At 51.0% G+C, this 14,522-nt stretch overlaps 1 protein-coding gene across 2 annotated transcripts; it reads left to right on the forward strand.

Annotated features, from left to right (window-relative positions):
- Positions 1 to 1,278: 1,278 nt before the first annotated feature.
- CUNH1orf216 (chromosome unknown C1orf216 homolog) lies at positions 1,279 to 6,430 on the forward strand. 2 transcript variants are annotated; one of them, XM_019430268.2, is made up of 3 exons: positions 1,279 to 1,590; positions 4,014 to 4,707; positions 5,292 to 6,430. In XM_019430268.2, exon 2 carries the CDS (start codon positions 4,019 to 4,021, stop codon positions 4,703 to 4,705), a length of 687 nt encoding a protein of 228 aa, XP_019285813.1. In that variant the 5' UTR covers positions 1,279 to 1,590; positions 4,014 to 4,018; the 3' UTR covers positions 4,706 to 4,707; positions 5,292 to 6,430. The 2 variants fall into 2 exon arrangements, with proteins under 2 accessions (XP_019285813.1, XP_019285812.1); XM_019430267.2 differs by having other exon boundaries at positions 1,284 to 1,590; positions 4,014 to 4,731.
- Positions 6,431 to 14,522: the final 8,092 nt, after the last annotated feature.

The raw sequence follows: 14,522 nt of genomic DNA on the forward strand, positions 1-14,522 counted from the left end.
TAGAGTCAGCACCAACTGCATCTCTATTCTCTCTGATTGCAAACTGAATCCCCAACCCTCCACTTTTCCTCCAAGGAAGAAGGGAGTGAGGAAGATCAGGCTTCGGTCAGTAGAAACTGAGAAGAGTTCACGGCACAGCCACTATGGAGCAGTTCTCTGAGGAAGGTGCCAGGGCCTGAGTGTAGGACATAAGGCCCGGTCCTGTCCCAGAGCAGATATTCTTTCTTTTTTTAAAACATAGCTTTCGGGGCACCTGGGTGGCTCAGTCGGTTAAGCGGCCGACTTCGGCTCAGGTCATGATCTCACCATCCGTGAGTTCGAGCCCCGCGTCAGGCTCTGTGCTGACAGCTCAGAGCCTGGAGCCTGTTTCAGATTCTGTGTCTCCCTCTCTCTGACCCTCCCCCGTTCATGCTCTGTCTCTCTTTGTCTCAAAAATAAATAAGCGTTAAAAAAAAAAATGAAAAAAAAAAAAGCTGCAGCCTTTGGATTAGGAAGGGCAGCCTTTATTAAATAAATAAATAAATAAATAAATAAATAAATAAATAAATAAAACATAGCTTTCATGGGGGTGCCTGGGTGGCTCAGTCTCATCCCTACTCTTGATTTTGGCTCATGTCATGACCTCATGGTTGGTGAGAACAAGCACTGCATCGGGCTCTTCACTGACAGAGCAGAGCCTGCTTGGGATTCTCTCTCTCTCTCCCTGTCTCTCTCTGGCCTTCCTCCCTTGTTGTCTCTCAAAACAAATAAATTGAAAAAAAACAAAAAACATAGCTTTCATTAAGTGACCTTAATGAAACAAGCACAAAATGAATATATCATTTCAAATTGTGATAGATGCTCTGATGAAAAGGAACCAAGTGCCCTTGAGAAATATAAAAGGGGAAACTAATCTTGCCTAGGAGGTCAGAGGAGGTTTATCTGAGAGGAGAGCTGACATATGAGTAAGCTGAGAAGGGGAAGAGAATTTTAGGTAGAGGGAACCGTGTGTGCAAAAGTCGCGTGGCAGAACGGAGTGTGAGGCCCAGTTGCAGAGATGGAGGGCAAAGGATGAAGGTGGAGAGGTAGACAGGACAAGATGCTCAGAACCCCGTGGCCGCTGCCTCAAGGATTTACCCTGCAAGAGGGAAGCCATTTGAAAGGCTTAAAAGCAGGAGGATGGTGACATGATTAGATTTTCATTTTGAAAATGTCACCGTATCTGCAGTGACGCAAAGCGATCCGAGGGACCCAATGGATGCAGTGGGAAGATAAAACCCGACCGGCAGGCCTCGGTCACGGCTGTAGGAGGCGGGGGAGTTGGTTCCGGCGCTCTGGCCGGACTAGCCTTTCGCTCGGCGGAACCCCGAACCGACCCACGTGGGCCCGGCCGCCCCGCCCCGTCTGCCGCGCTGACGCCGCCCGACTCCGCAGTCCGGGCCTGGGGCTGGGCGCGTCGCCGGGGGAGCCCAGCACCCCACGCCCGGCCCGCGTGGCCGCCCAGGCCAGGCCGAGACATCCCCCTCCCCCCCTCCAGCCTCCAGAGACGAGTTCCCGCCGCGGGGCCCGCGGGAGCAGAGCCAGCCGCGCCGGGGCGGGCGCGTCCAGGCAGTGAGTCCGGCAGGAGGGGAGGGTTGGGGGCCAGCCCCCCGGGACGGGGGGGCAAGCAGGGGATCCCAGCCTCCTCCGGGCTGCCCCCTGTGGGGAGCTTAGGAAAGCATGGTCTCTATCCTCTGTCTGCTGGAGGCGGAGGGATGGGGGGTTCCTCTCCCGCAGGGCTACGCAGGAAGGGAGGCGGCCTCCCCAACCCTTACAGAGCCATCTCCCCACCCCCGCCGCCTTACACACCCCGGGCCGACTGCGGATTAGCTTGGACGGAAGCCTGATCCTAGGGTGTCTGGGTTCCCATTTTACCATCTCTGAGAACCCTGTGAGCCTTAACACCTAAGCCGCTGCATCTCAGCTTCCCTCGCGGCCGCTCCCAGTTTAAGAAAGAAAAAAAAAAACCAAACAACATTTGGGCCTGGAAGGTCTCCAAGACTGCCTAGCGGGATGGTAGTATGTAGGTCACTAAAGGACCGTCGCTACACCCCGAGGACTTTTGCCCACTACCACCTATAAAGACCTCCTAATCCCTGCTATACTTACACTATCCCTCACTCTTACTGATCCCCCATTTTTCTAATCCTTGTAATATGTAGTCAGTAGAAACCTCTTGTTAATTCAAACCCTAATTTTGGTAGAAATGGTTATTAGGGAGGAAAGAATGGTGTGATACGCCCTCCCTCTGGGGCCCCTGGATGGAGCAAGCTAGGGGAGGGGCACAAGATAGTAAACCCAGAGGGAAGAGGGCAAGGTCAGAAGAGAGGCTTGTCAATGGGGATGGGGACGGGGCGGGGCGGGGGTGGGGTTGCTCACTAGGGCAGAGGAGGTAACTGGAGCCATATCTTCTATCCCTGGGCCTGAGCAGTAGCCTCTCGCTACCGTTGGCTTTCTCTTTATGAGCATAGATAGCCCACTGCAGCCCCTCTCCCCCATTCACTCTCACAGCAACTATGTACTGACACCTGCTTAGTGCAGGAATATGACAGAGGATATATAGAGGAGCTCGGTATCTAGTCAGGAAGCCAAATGTATAAGCTGCTATTAGAAGATAGTCCCCAAACAAAACCAAAAACAACTAAATGCACAGTTACTGGCCATCAACTATGCACCAGGGTCAAGAAACAGATATGAACAGAACAGTGAGTACCAGTGCAGTGGGGACCCAGGGGAAGGCATAGTTAACTGTGCTTATTTATGTGTGCTGGGGCTGTGGGAAGAACTTCAGGAAGGCTTCAGAGAGGTGGGGATCAGACATCTGCGTTTTGAAGTACAAAAAGGAGTTTGCTGGGTGGAGAAGGGAGGAGTTTACAGGAGAGGGGAAGGGAAGGGTATTGTGGACCAAGGGAATTGTGTGAATAATGACACATTATTGACACAGAATAATGACACATTCTGAGATCTCTGAGAAATTTGGGATTCTGAGAGGGGCAGAGTGGCAAGAGGCAAGCCTGAAATGGGGAGCAGGGGTCAGCTGAAGCACAGCCTTGTAGGCCATGTTGAGGGTTAGCAGTTTAGGGAGGGCTCTCAGAGCTGTGACCAATCAAGGTTACATTTAAAAAAATTTTTTTTTAATGTTTATTTTTGAGAGAGAGAGAGACAGACAGAACGTGAGTTGGGGAGGGGCAGAGAGAGAGGGAGACCCAGAATCCAAAGCAGGCTCCAGGCTCTGAGCCGTCAGCACAGAGCCCGACATGGGGCTTAGGCCCACAAACTGCAAGATCATGACCTGAACTGAAGTCGGATCCTCAACTGACTGAGCCACCCAGGTGCCCCTCAAGTTTACATTTTTAACTGGAGGCACAGAGGTCAGAAAAGCCTGCAGCAGTCAGTCAGTAATCCCGGTAAGAAATGGCCTGAACCAAGTACAAGTGAGGGTTGACGTATATGCATACATACACAGGTTTTTAAGAGGAAGAATTGTCAGTGTTTTGTGGTCAATGAGATGGGGGAAGGAAGCAGAGTGAGACCAGGATGCTCTCAGGTTTCTGGCTGGAGTGACTGAATGCAGGGTGGGCCATTTTTCTGAGGACACTGGAGAGGGAGAGCTGGTTGGGACATGTAGAATTTGGGGGGCCTATGGATGGTTGCAGAGTTGGATAGCAGTCGGATCTGGGCTGGAGACACATCTGAGAGTCACCAACACCTGATGGTTCTTGAAGCTATAGCAGAAGATTAGTTCATCTGGGAAGACGTGCACAGAATAAGGAGACAGCCTGCCTCGGAGGGCTGAGGGCAAACCCTATGCAGGAGACTGCGAATCAACAGAGAAGGAATAGGAATACCACAAAGGGAGGTGTTACCAGAGGGAAAGGGACTGAGAAGGAGCATCCAGCTCCTCCACACTGCCTTGCCCCCACAGCTAGGTTGCCACGACTTCAGGCACCCCACCCTATCCTGCTTTGACTCATTCTTCTGCTTCTCCTTTGCAGACCAGATGTTTGCCATCCAGCCAGGCGTAGCTGAGGGGGGCCAGTTCCTGGGGGGCCCACCTGGAGTATGTCAGCCTGAGCTCCAACCAGACAGCAACTCCAACTTCATGGCGAGTGCCAAAGATGCCAATGAGAATTGGCATGGGATGCCAGGCCAGGTGGAGCCCAGCCTGATGAGAGGCTCCTCTGAGTTGCCCTCTGACAACCAGGCCTTCCAGGCCCCTGGACTCCCTGATGGGGAGGTCCGCAGCCCACCAGAGGGGGCAGAAATCGCCGGAGCTGAGCTGGAGAAGATGAGCGGCGCCAGCACAGTCTGCTCCCCTCTGGAGGACAACGGCTATGCCAGCAGTTCCCTGAGCACCGACAGCCCCAGCAGCAGCCCTGAGCCTGTCTGTGGGACCCCTCGAGGCCCAGGCCCTCCAGATCCCCTTCTGCCCTCAGTGGCCCAGGCTGTGCAGCAGCTGCAGGCTCAGGAGCGCTACAAAGAGCAGGAAAAGGAGAAGCACCATGTGCACTTGGTGATGTACCGTCGCCTGGCCCTGCTGCAGTGGATCCGGGGCCTGCAGCACCAGTTGGTTGACCAGCAGACCCGTCTGCAGGAAAGCTTCGACACCATCCTAGACAACCGAAAGGAGCTTATCCGTTGTCTCCAACAGAGGGCGGTCCCATCCAGGCCCCAGGATCAGGGCTAAGGGTGTGCCTCCACAGGGGTGCAGGGGTACATATATATATTTGTAGGCATGTGTGTGGTTGTGCACAAGTAAGTACATGAACATTGCTGGTATGAGTGCAGGTAAGCATGAGTATGTACGTGCTATCATGTAGGCAGGTCCAGGCGTGTGTGAATCAGCACCTGTGCATCAGCTTGTGTGTGTCATGCGTACACATGAGCTCACTGATGTGCAGGTCTGTGTGTGGGTGTGTACATATGTGTGTGTGTAGCATGTATGTAAGAGGGAGTATGTTTGTATATGTATGCATGAACCAGGTGTCCAACAGTGTGTATATATGTGCACGAGTGAGGATATATATGCAAAAGGTGTGTGTGTGTGCATATGAATGAGTTTGAGTGCGCAGGCTTGTGGTGGGTGTCTGTGAGTGAGCCCTTGTGTGTGCAGGCCTTTGTGTGCAAGTGCAGGCATGGGAAGGGTGTATTAGGAGCATGGATTTGCAGGCCGACTCACTAGCAGATGTGTGCAAATACATATTCAGTTGCGTATGTCGGGCATCCACACTCTGTGTTACCCATTGTCAATCCTAGCCTTTTTTTCTCCACAGGGTCCAATTGTTCCCTGGAGAGAGGGCTATCGTCATTTATCTGAGGGTTGTGCTGATCCACTCTCCTGGGACTTCCCAGGCCACCTCTCCTATTCCTTCCCCATCACTCCTCCCAGACTTTGCTCTGCTGAAGCTGTTGTCCCTGATGGTGGATTTGCTGTAGAAAGTGTGGTGGCTGCTCTGGCCTGCCATGGCTTTTTGAGCAATTGGTAGAGAATTAGTATGAGGGAGGGAAGCTGGGGGTGGTGATTGACACGTGGCAGGGATGGGGGATGGGATCAGAGAAGAAGATAAAGAGCTGTCCCTCTTGAACTCTGCCCTGGGGCACATGGGAGATGGGGATGGGGGAGATGATAAGGGAGATGATAACGGCAGAACCCTGTGAAGAATAGGAGAGTGGGAATTCTAAAATATCAGTTTGAAACAAACAACCCTTCTCCACAGCAAAGGAGCTGTTGCAGACCATATTGATTTCAGCTTCTGATGAAAGCGAATGTGTGCTTATAAGCTTGCAAGGAATCGGCATGGTATTCCAAGGCTGTTGGAAAAAAAAAAATCTGTTTCCTCTCTGTGCCTCTACTCGCTGTGCCTTTCTGGCTTTAGCAACACTGGACGTCAAATTAGGTTGGTCTGTTTTTTCTTAAATCAGGCTGTCTGGGCCCAGAGGAGCCACATTAACCTTTGGCGGGGGGTGGGGTGGGGGGGTGGGGGACAGTGAGTGTCAGCTCAGCCCAGCCTCTGGAAGCTCTTAGCATGTTGGGTCATAACCCCTTCCGTCACTGCATGGCCCTTTAAATGGGGGTTGACAGGCTAGAGCAGAGGCTCTGTGAAAAGGAGAGTGGTTGAATTTTGGGGAGAACCAAGGACTAAGGTAGCCAAGCTCTCTGCTTTGCCTCTGGAGCCATGAGGATGCAAGATCCTGATGGGTGAGCAGTGGCATGACGCTTACTCTCCTTATCTGCAAAATGGGGGTGCTCTATCTGTAAAGAATTCTATCCCTGATGGGTGGGTAGGTGAAAGGTATAGGGAGTGAGGCTGAAGCAATGGTCCTGGGGCTTTTGTGTCTAGCCCTTGCATGTTGACTATGAACCTGGCCTCTGGACCAAGCCGTGGTGAATAAACTGGGGCAGAGAAATGCATTTCTTGAGTTTGTGTTTCTATTCTACCCATTGCCTGGTGGCCTCTTTTCCATACCGTCTGAGGTGCCCTTTTGGACTGGAAGCTGGGGGACAGATGTGGGGGAAGTCACTGGGGAGGAGATATTCAGCCTGCTGTGGCTGATGGGGCTGGCAAGAGGTTTCTCCTCAAGGGCCTCTCAGTCTGACAGGGGAGACTTGGCCTGAGAGCCCCGTATGGGATTGTTCTCATCCTGAGGCACCTTTGAGCCTGAAGATGGGGGGTGGGTAGGCATCGATTGTGAGGGATACATATGCTCCCCCCACACACTCCTATTCAACCCTGCCCTAGAGCCACCACTTCCCTGAAGGGTGCCCTGACTGCAAAACACTGAGTTAGGCTCCTCAGCTGGTTCTGACACATATGTGGTTATAATACATGTATATGACTTCAGATATTTGCTGTGACAATCTAGACTACACTTATTTTACATTGGTTTATATGATGACTTATTAATTAGTTTATCAAAAATTCATTATTTGTATAAAGAAAGGTTATCTATTGCTGCATGACCGATTACCCTCAAACTTAGGGACTTAAAACAATACTCATTTGTTATCTCATGATTTCTGTAGGTCAGGAATCTCTCACAAGGCTGTAAGCAAGGTGTTAATCCAGGGTCTGTGGTCTTATTTGTTGGGAACATTCAGTTCCTCAAGGGCCATTGGCTGGAGGTCACTTTCAGTTCCTTGCCATGTGGGTTCTCCCAACATGACAACTCACTTCATCAAAGCACGGCAGCCAAGAAAGTGATAGGGTACTAGCAAGACAGAGGTCATGATTTTCTGCAACCTACTCACAGAAAGAACAACCCCTCAATGTTGCCATATTCTATTGGTTAAAAGCAAGTTACTCAAAGAGAGGATATTATACAAGGCTGTAATTACTAGGACGAAGAGGCTATCTAACACAGAAGGCGTCTTTTTTTTTTAAGAGAGAGCACATGCATGCACAGTGGGAGGGGTGGTGTGAGGTGAGGAGAGGAGAGGGAGGGAGAGAGAGAGAGAGACAGAGAGAGAGAGAGAGAGAGAGAGAGAGAGAGAGAGAGAGAGAGAGAATCTTAACCAGGTTCCATGCCCAGAGCACAGCCTGACATGGGGCTCAATCTCATAACCCTGAGATCATGACTTGATCCAAAATCAAGAGTTGGATGCTAAATGGACTGAGCCACCCAGGTACCCCCACAGAAGCATTTTTTGATTGATTAAATAAGGGCATATTTTATGACTGTTTTTTAATCACACAAGTAAAAATTATGTTCTACTTATATAAATTGAAACATTTCAGAGAAATATAATGTCTCCCTGTACTTCTCCCCAAAAAGATGTATATTTTTAAACCTCACAAAGTGTACTTTTCACTGAAACAGCGACCCAAGGTATTAATAATTCTTGTCACCTTGACATTGGACATTTAAACAGTTGGACATTGAACATTGACATTGAAACATTGACATTGGACATTGAAACAATATGGAACCAGTTTTAACAAATTCCACTTATTAAGAGATGTTGTTCTAGCAAAGAGCTATAGCTAAATTCAAACAATTGAAAACTAGTAAAAGGAAACCTCATTTAAAATGGAGTTGGAGGGCTCCTGGGTGGCTCAGTCAGTCAAGCTTCAGACTTCGGCTTAGGTCATGATCTCATCACTCATGGGTTCGAGCCCTGAGTCTGGACTCTGCACTGACAGCTCAGAGCCTGGAGCCTGCTTCAGATTCCGTGTCTCCTTTCTCTGATCCTCCTCCACTCATGCTCTGTGTGTCTCTCTCAAAAGTAAAAAAACATTTAAAAAAAATTTTTAAATGGAGTTGGGAGGCCAGAAGGGGGAGCTCTCACCCCTATCACTCCTAGTCAATTGCAGAACCAACAGGAAGGGACTACCTTGCATTCCAGACTGGAAGAACCCTATACTTTACTACCCAAGCTGGAGGAAGAAAGGTTTTCTCCTTGCCTGGCAACAGCCCAGCCAATGAGAGACTGTCATTACTCAGCTAGTGATGGCCTCTACACTTCAAACTCCCAGGTTACTCCAATGAATTTTTGTTTATAATAGCTCCTCCCAATCCCCCCCTTTCTTCTATAAAAGAGCATTCTTCTCCTTTGTTCTCAGACTTGCCTATGGTTTGCTGAAGCTTGCTTATTCTGAATTGCAATTCTTTGCTATCTCCAAATAAACCCATCTCTCCTGGTAAAGTAACTGACAGTTTTATTTTTAAGGTTAACAACTTTAACCATGGAGATTTCTAACAAGGAGACAACGTCAAGCTCTCAGAGCACAAGACAGTGAATTTTTAGAAGGGGCTCTTTCCTAAGTGTGTGAAGGCTCTTCTGAGCATAGCCAGCAGTTAAGAGCACAGACTCTGAAACCAGACCCCTGGATTTGGATGTTGGCACCATTGCTTTCTGTCTCTGTGACCCTTGGGGTAAGTCAATTACATTCTCTGTGCCTCAGTTTCCTCATCTTAAAATGGAGACAATAGTAGTAACCACCTCACAGGATTGTTGCAAAGATTAAATGAATATATAATAAATGAATATATAATATGCAAAATACTTAGAACTCCACTTGGTATATAGTAAACTGCATTAATGACAGTTATTATAAATAGTGCTTTTGTGATACACACTTAAAATTTTCATTAAAAAATCAAATTTTTCTGGGGCACCTGGGTGGCTCAGTCAGTTAAGTGACTTCGGCTCAGGTCATTATCTCACAGTTTGTGGATTCGAGCCCTGCATCGGGCTCTGTGCTGACAACTTGGCACATGGAGCCTGTTTCAGATTCTGTGTCTCCCTCTCACTCTCTGCCCCTCCCCCACTCACACTCTGTCCATCTCTCTCTTTCAAAAATAATAAAATAAAGATATATTAAAATCAAATTTTTCCTTAAGGAAATTCAATCTAAAATTTGAAAGTCATCTTTTAAAAAAAAGCTTTTAAAAATAAAGCTGCTTGGGCACCTGGGTGGCTCAGTCAGTTATGCATCCGACTTCAGCTCAGGTCACGATCTCACAGTTTGTGAGTTCGAGCCCCATGTTGGGCTCTGTGCTGACAGCTCAGAGCCTGGAGCCTGCTTCGGATTCTGTGTCTCCCTCTCTCTGCCCCTTCCCCACTCGCACTCTTTCTCTCTCAAAAATAAGTAAACGTTAAAAAAGAAAGAAAGAAAGAAAGGAAGGAAGAAAGAAAGAAAGAAAGAAAGAAAGAAAGAAAGAAAGAACCTTGTTAAATAAATAAATAAATGAAACTGAGGCAGGACTCCAGTGGCTGCTGTTGCCCATCAGCTATGCTGGAGCTGCTGACACCACTGCTATACTTCGTACGTGGAGCAGGCAGGGTCCAGAGACTCTCTAGACTACCTCCGTCTCTTCACCTGTGGCAACTGTACAGCCTGAATGAGGAAATGAACCTGAAGATGCTTCATATGCATTAAAACACACAAGGCCTGGTGGAGCCCTCCTCTGCCCTTGAGCAGGTCTTGCCTGAACAGGCAGATGAGACTTGCATCCCAAAGACTAATGCACAAGCCACTCTAAGCCTAGGAGAGGGGAAACCTGGCTGGCCCTCTGTGCAGGTCTCTCGACCAGAGACTTCTTTATTGGGAGGTTATTTTAAATTATTTATTTATCTGAGAGAGAGGGAGAGAGAGAATCTTAAGCAGTCTCCACGCTTAGCACAGAGACTGACAGGGGTCTCCATCTCACAATTATGAGATCATGACCTGAATAGAAGTCAAGAGGGGGACACTTAACCAACTGAGCCACCCACGCACCCTGGGAGGTTGTTTTAAAATCATTGGGTGGGGATTGGTTAGTCCCTGGGACTGTGAGGGGAGTAGGGAAGGTTCATGCTCTAAGGAGGGGATTAGCCACCTTCCCCTTCCAGCCAGAATGGAAGCGGAGCAAGGAAGAATGGACTAGGAGCAAGGAAGTGTAACTAGGTTTCTGGTGCTACCTGAGGAGTCCTGCTTAGTAAGAAGAAGGAGGGTTGAGGTTGAGGCTGATAACCAGAGACCCACAGGGGCAGGGCACATAGCAGAAGCCTGAGCAGGCTCCAGGGACAGGATAAGGCACGGAAGGGATTGGCGGGGAGGGAACGCAGGGCTGGGTCCTCTGGGGAGAGAAGAAAGGGCTAGTTCCATGGAAAGCTTTTTCTCTCCTAGGAGAGAAATAGGTCATCTCCGGTAAGTGTGGCAGAGGGATTGGGATTAAAGCCTGGGGTACAGGGAGGCAGGGAGTGAACTTGGAACTGAGGAAGAGTGTAAAAATTGGGGGGCATAGGAGGCTTCAGAATGTGGTGGGTAGGCTCCCCAGCCTGGCTTATCAGGGCTGTGTGGTGGCTATCTCAAAGGAGATTGAATGCCCCCTCGTGGCAGCCTGTGACCTGTCTGCCAGCCTCTGTTTCCTATAAGCTTCATGGGGAAACCCATGCTTTGGGGTCTCCTAATCATGGGGTGAACAGGTGACAGGAACAGGAAAGTGATGAAATCTGTGAGCACCTGATCTAGGAAGGCTCCCTGAAGGAAGAAGTTCCTAGAGGATGAGTAGAAATTGAAGCAACAGAGGATAATGACTTCTAGTGTAGACTCGACCCGGATGTACTGGATCCTCCACTTACTAGCTGTGCCTCGCTTTTCTCAACTGTCAAATGGGGATAATTAGTACTTCTCTCATAGGATTGTGTGAGCGATAAATGAATTTACACATGTAAAGGGCTTACACCTGAGCCTGGCACAAAGACGCAGTCTGTAAACGTGAGCTGTTATTAGCTGACCAGCAGAGTATGGGGAGGCATCAGAGGTAGAAGAGGCAGCTGGGCCATTGTGCTGTATATTAAAAGCGTTGCTAAAGGACCTCCAATCCCAGACCCACGAGTTTAATGGAATGTTTGTTGGTGGGAGGCCCATGAGATGGGGACGTTCTGGGGTCTGAGCCAGACCTCAAGTCCACTCGCATATACATGCCCACACCCACCAGGCGCCCCCAGACACAAGGGCACCAGACCCACACCTATGCACGAGCGCGCGCGCGCGCGCGCGCACACACACACACACACACACACACACACACACACACGCAAATTCGCTCACACTCACAAATGCACACTTCCGGCCACAGACCCACATGCTCCCTCCTCCTCCCCCAACCTGTCTCAGAAATAAGACTGCACCCAACCTGGGAAGGTGTTCATACTCCTGCAGACCCCCGAGACTCTCCCAGCCTCAGCACCAGACAGCCAGAAATGTGTGTGTTTCCCCTGTCCAGGCCTGGAGGGTTCTCTGGCCAAGCCTTATTCTTGCCCTGCTCCTTCCCCAAACCCTTAAGCTTAGAACCGGTCGATCCTCTAATCGCTTCATTCTCATTTATCACCAGTAGATTTGAGAAGAGATTCATCTGGTTATGGGACTCACAGCCGGAACGGGGGAGGTGACGCGCGAAAAAGGCGGGGGGGGGGGGGGGTGTACTCGCACTAATGTGGGGGCCGGGGGAGGGGCTAGATCCCCCCAGGTGGGTATCCGCCCACACCCGGGAGGAGAGAGTGCTCAGGCCGTGGGATGGGAACAGTCCGAGTGCCTGGGGCGTGGGGGGGGGGGGGGGGGGGGGCGTGACCTTGCCACATAAGCGGGGGAGGGGGGTCAAGGTGGAGCTCCAGGGCTCGGCGCTGGGGAAGGAGAGGGCTGGAGGCCCGCGTTCAGCTGGTGTTCAGAGGCCGGGGCGGGGCTCGCCCCCCGAAAGGAGCAGACAAAGGGGCGGCCTCCCCGGAGCCCGGCGCCGCCCGGAGCCGGGGCTCGGCACAAAGCGGGGGGCGGGTGGGGCCGAGCCCGCCCCGCGCGCCCCGGACTGCTGATCCGCACGACTGGGAGCGACGTTTCCTGCGCCTAATCCCAACAAGCATGAAAACGGCTCCGGCCGGCCCGCCAGCAGGCCCTTTGTCCCGGCTCCTCGCGGGACAGCTGCAGCCGGGGTCCCTCCCCCTCTTTGTGTCTCCTCCCGCGCCCCACTCCGCCCTCCCCACCTCAGCTGCCCGGACGGCCGCGAGCCTTCCAGGGTTTTCGCCTCGGGCACTTGGGCGCACAAAGGGGGGCAGCGCCCCTAATCTGGGGGAGGGGAGGATTAACCCCGGGGTCTGCAGGGAGGGGCGGGGCCGTGGGGAGCAGAGCAAAAAGGGGCTGCGGGGCGTGCCCCCCGCTTGGAGCGCAGGGGTGTGCAAGTGGGAACACAGGTGTGGGACCGGACCTGTGGGTGCGAGGGAGCAGGCTGGCTCTGCATGCTTCTTAGACTCCCCTAGCCAGCCCCTAGCAGTCAGTATTCAGACTGCTCTCAGGGCAAGAAACTCTCTTGATGCTCCCCTGGGCTGTCCTGGGACCTCTTCAATTCACTCTCCTCCTGGGATCTCTTCCACTGTGACTTCAGCCCCCCTCTCCCCCATCCTTGGGACTCCTTCCCCAACCTCTGTCTCCAGCTGGGCCTCTGCCTCCCACCCCACCTGCATATTCAGCTACTCACGGGACCACTCCACCCAGATGCCCCATAGCACCTTAAACTTCCTTGTGTCCAAAACTGAGCCCATCTTCTTCCTACCCATAAACCTGCTCACTCCACTCAGTCATCTGGGACCCTCCTAGTCAGTCAACCTGACTGTCACCAAGTGCTGTGCTTGGTTTCCTAAGCACTTTTCCAGGCCACTTCTAGTCAGGCTCCCTCCCTTCCATTCACCACACAGCTCTGGAGTGGGCTTCTATAAGACTCCTCCAGCTTAAGACCTTTCGGAGACTCTCCAGTGACTTGACTTACTTAGCTTGGCTTGCAAGGCCTTCTCTGGTTCCTGCATGCCTGCTGGCCTGATCTTTCCCCAGGGTCTGATGTTCCGCAAATCTAGTCCGCAAAGACCTTCCTCAAGAGCCTTGATGGAGATTTTTCCCTCTCAGGAAAGGGAATGAAATTGCTGGCTTAGCCTTGTTGCTCACAAGAACCATCCTTCAGTGCCCCAAAGTCCAGGGCACTACAGGGCAGTGGATGAGTCAGGGAAGCCAGGCTCTTCAAAGATGATATATGCTGCTGGCCCAGCCTTACCCACACTGTGCCTGCCACATGGAGGACAACAGAGTTCCTTCCAAGCTGATGAGGTCCTGCTCTTCCTTGGGTTCTCTCTGGCCACTGCAGCTACAGAGGCCACTTCAGATGCTTGGATCCCCAGAGATGCTGGACATCCTCATCTCTGTCCCAGATCCCTCAGGATGGATCATATCCCTGGTAGACCTAGAACGCCACAGTCTGCAAGCATATCTGTGTCACTCTGCTCCTGTCACCATTGTCACCAGACACCTCCTCCCAGGCCCAGCCAGGAGCCTCCAAGGTACTCTTCATGTCCTCATCTTAGTCACAGACAGGAAATTCCTGCATTGAACATTACTGTCTACCATGTGCCAGACTCTCTGCTAGGCACCGGGGACCCAGATGAATCAGACAGTCCCAGCCTGCAGGGATTTCACAGTCTGTATCCAGGGAGACAGACTCAGACACGAGGAATCTAGAGTGCAGTGTGGTAAGTGCCAATAGACGTCTGTACACAGTGCTATGGAAGCACTTTCCAGAACATGGTCAATAGACAGGAAGTAAAAGATTACCACGATTGCTCCCTAGGTGGTTCAGTAGGTTAAGCATTTGACTTTGGCTCAGGTCATGATCTCACAGCACGTGTGTTCGGGCTCTGTGCTGACAGCTCGGAGCTTGGAATCTGCTTCAGATTCTCTATCTGCTCCTCCCCCACTCACATTCTGTCTCTGTCTCTCAAAAATAAATAAGCATTAAAAAATTAAAAAAAAAAAGATTACCATGATCAAAGGGACTTGGGAAACCCTGGGTTTAACCATGTTAACTGGACTTCTTTACTGGAAGACTCCTCTGGGTCTTTGCTGTGCCAGTATGTGTTGTTAGTTCCTGAGAGGAGAACACCGTATGAAAAGGGATTCTCAAACTTGTTTGAGTATGCAACCCTTTTCTCATGGATCATATTATATAGATTGAGTGTTCCAGAGATCATATTTGGGAAGCAC

This window comes from Panthera pardus, unplaced genomic scaffold, assembly GCF_024362965.1.
Source record: "Panthera pardus isolate Hobbes unplaced genomic scaffold, ASM2436296v1 HiC_scaffold_11, whole genome shotgun sequence".
Lineage (NCBI taxonomy): Eukaryota > Metazoa > Chordata > Mammalia > Carnivora > Felidae > Panthera > Panthera pardus.

Coding starts and splice junctions, on each gene's coding strand:
- CUNH1orf216 (XM_019430268.2), top strand. CDS start 4,019: ATGTTTGCCATCCAGCCAGGCGTAGCTGAGGGGGGCCAGTTCCTGGGG.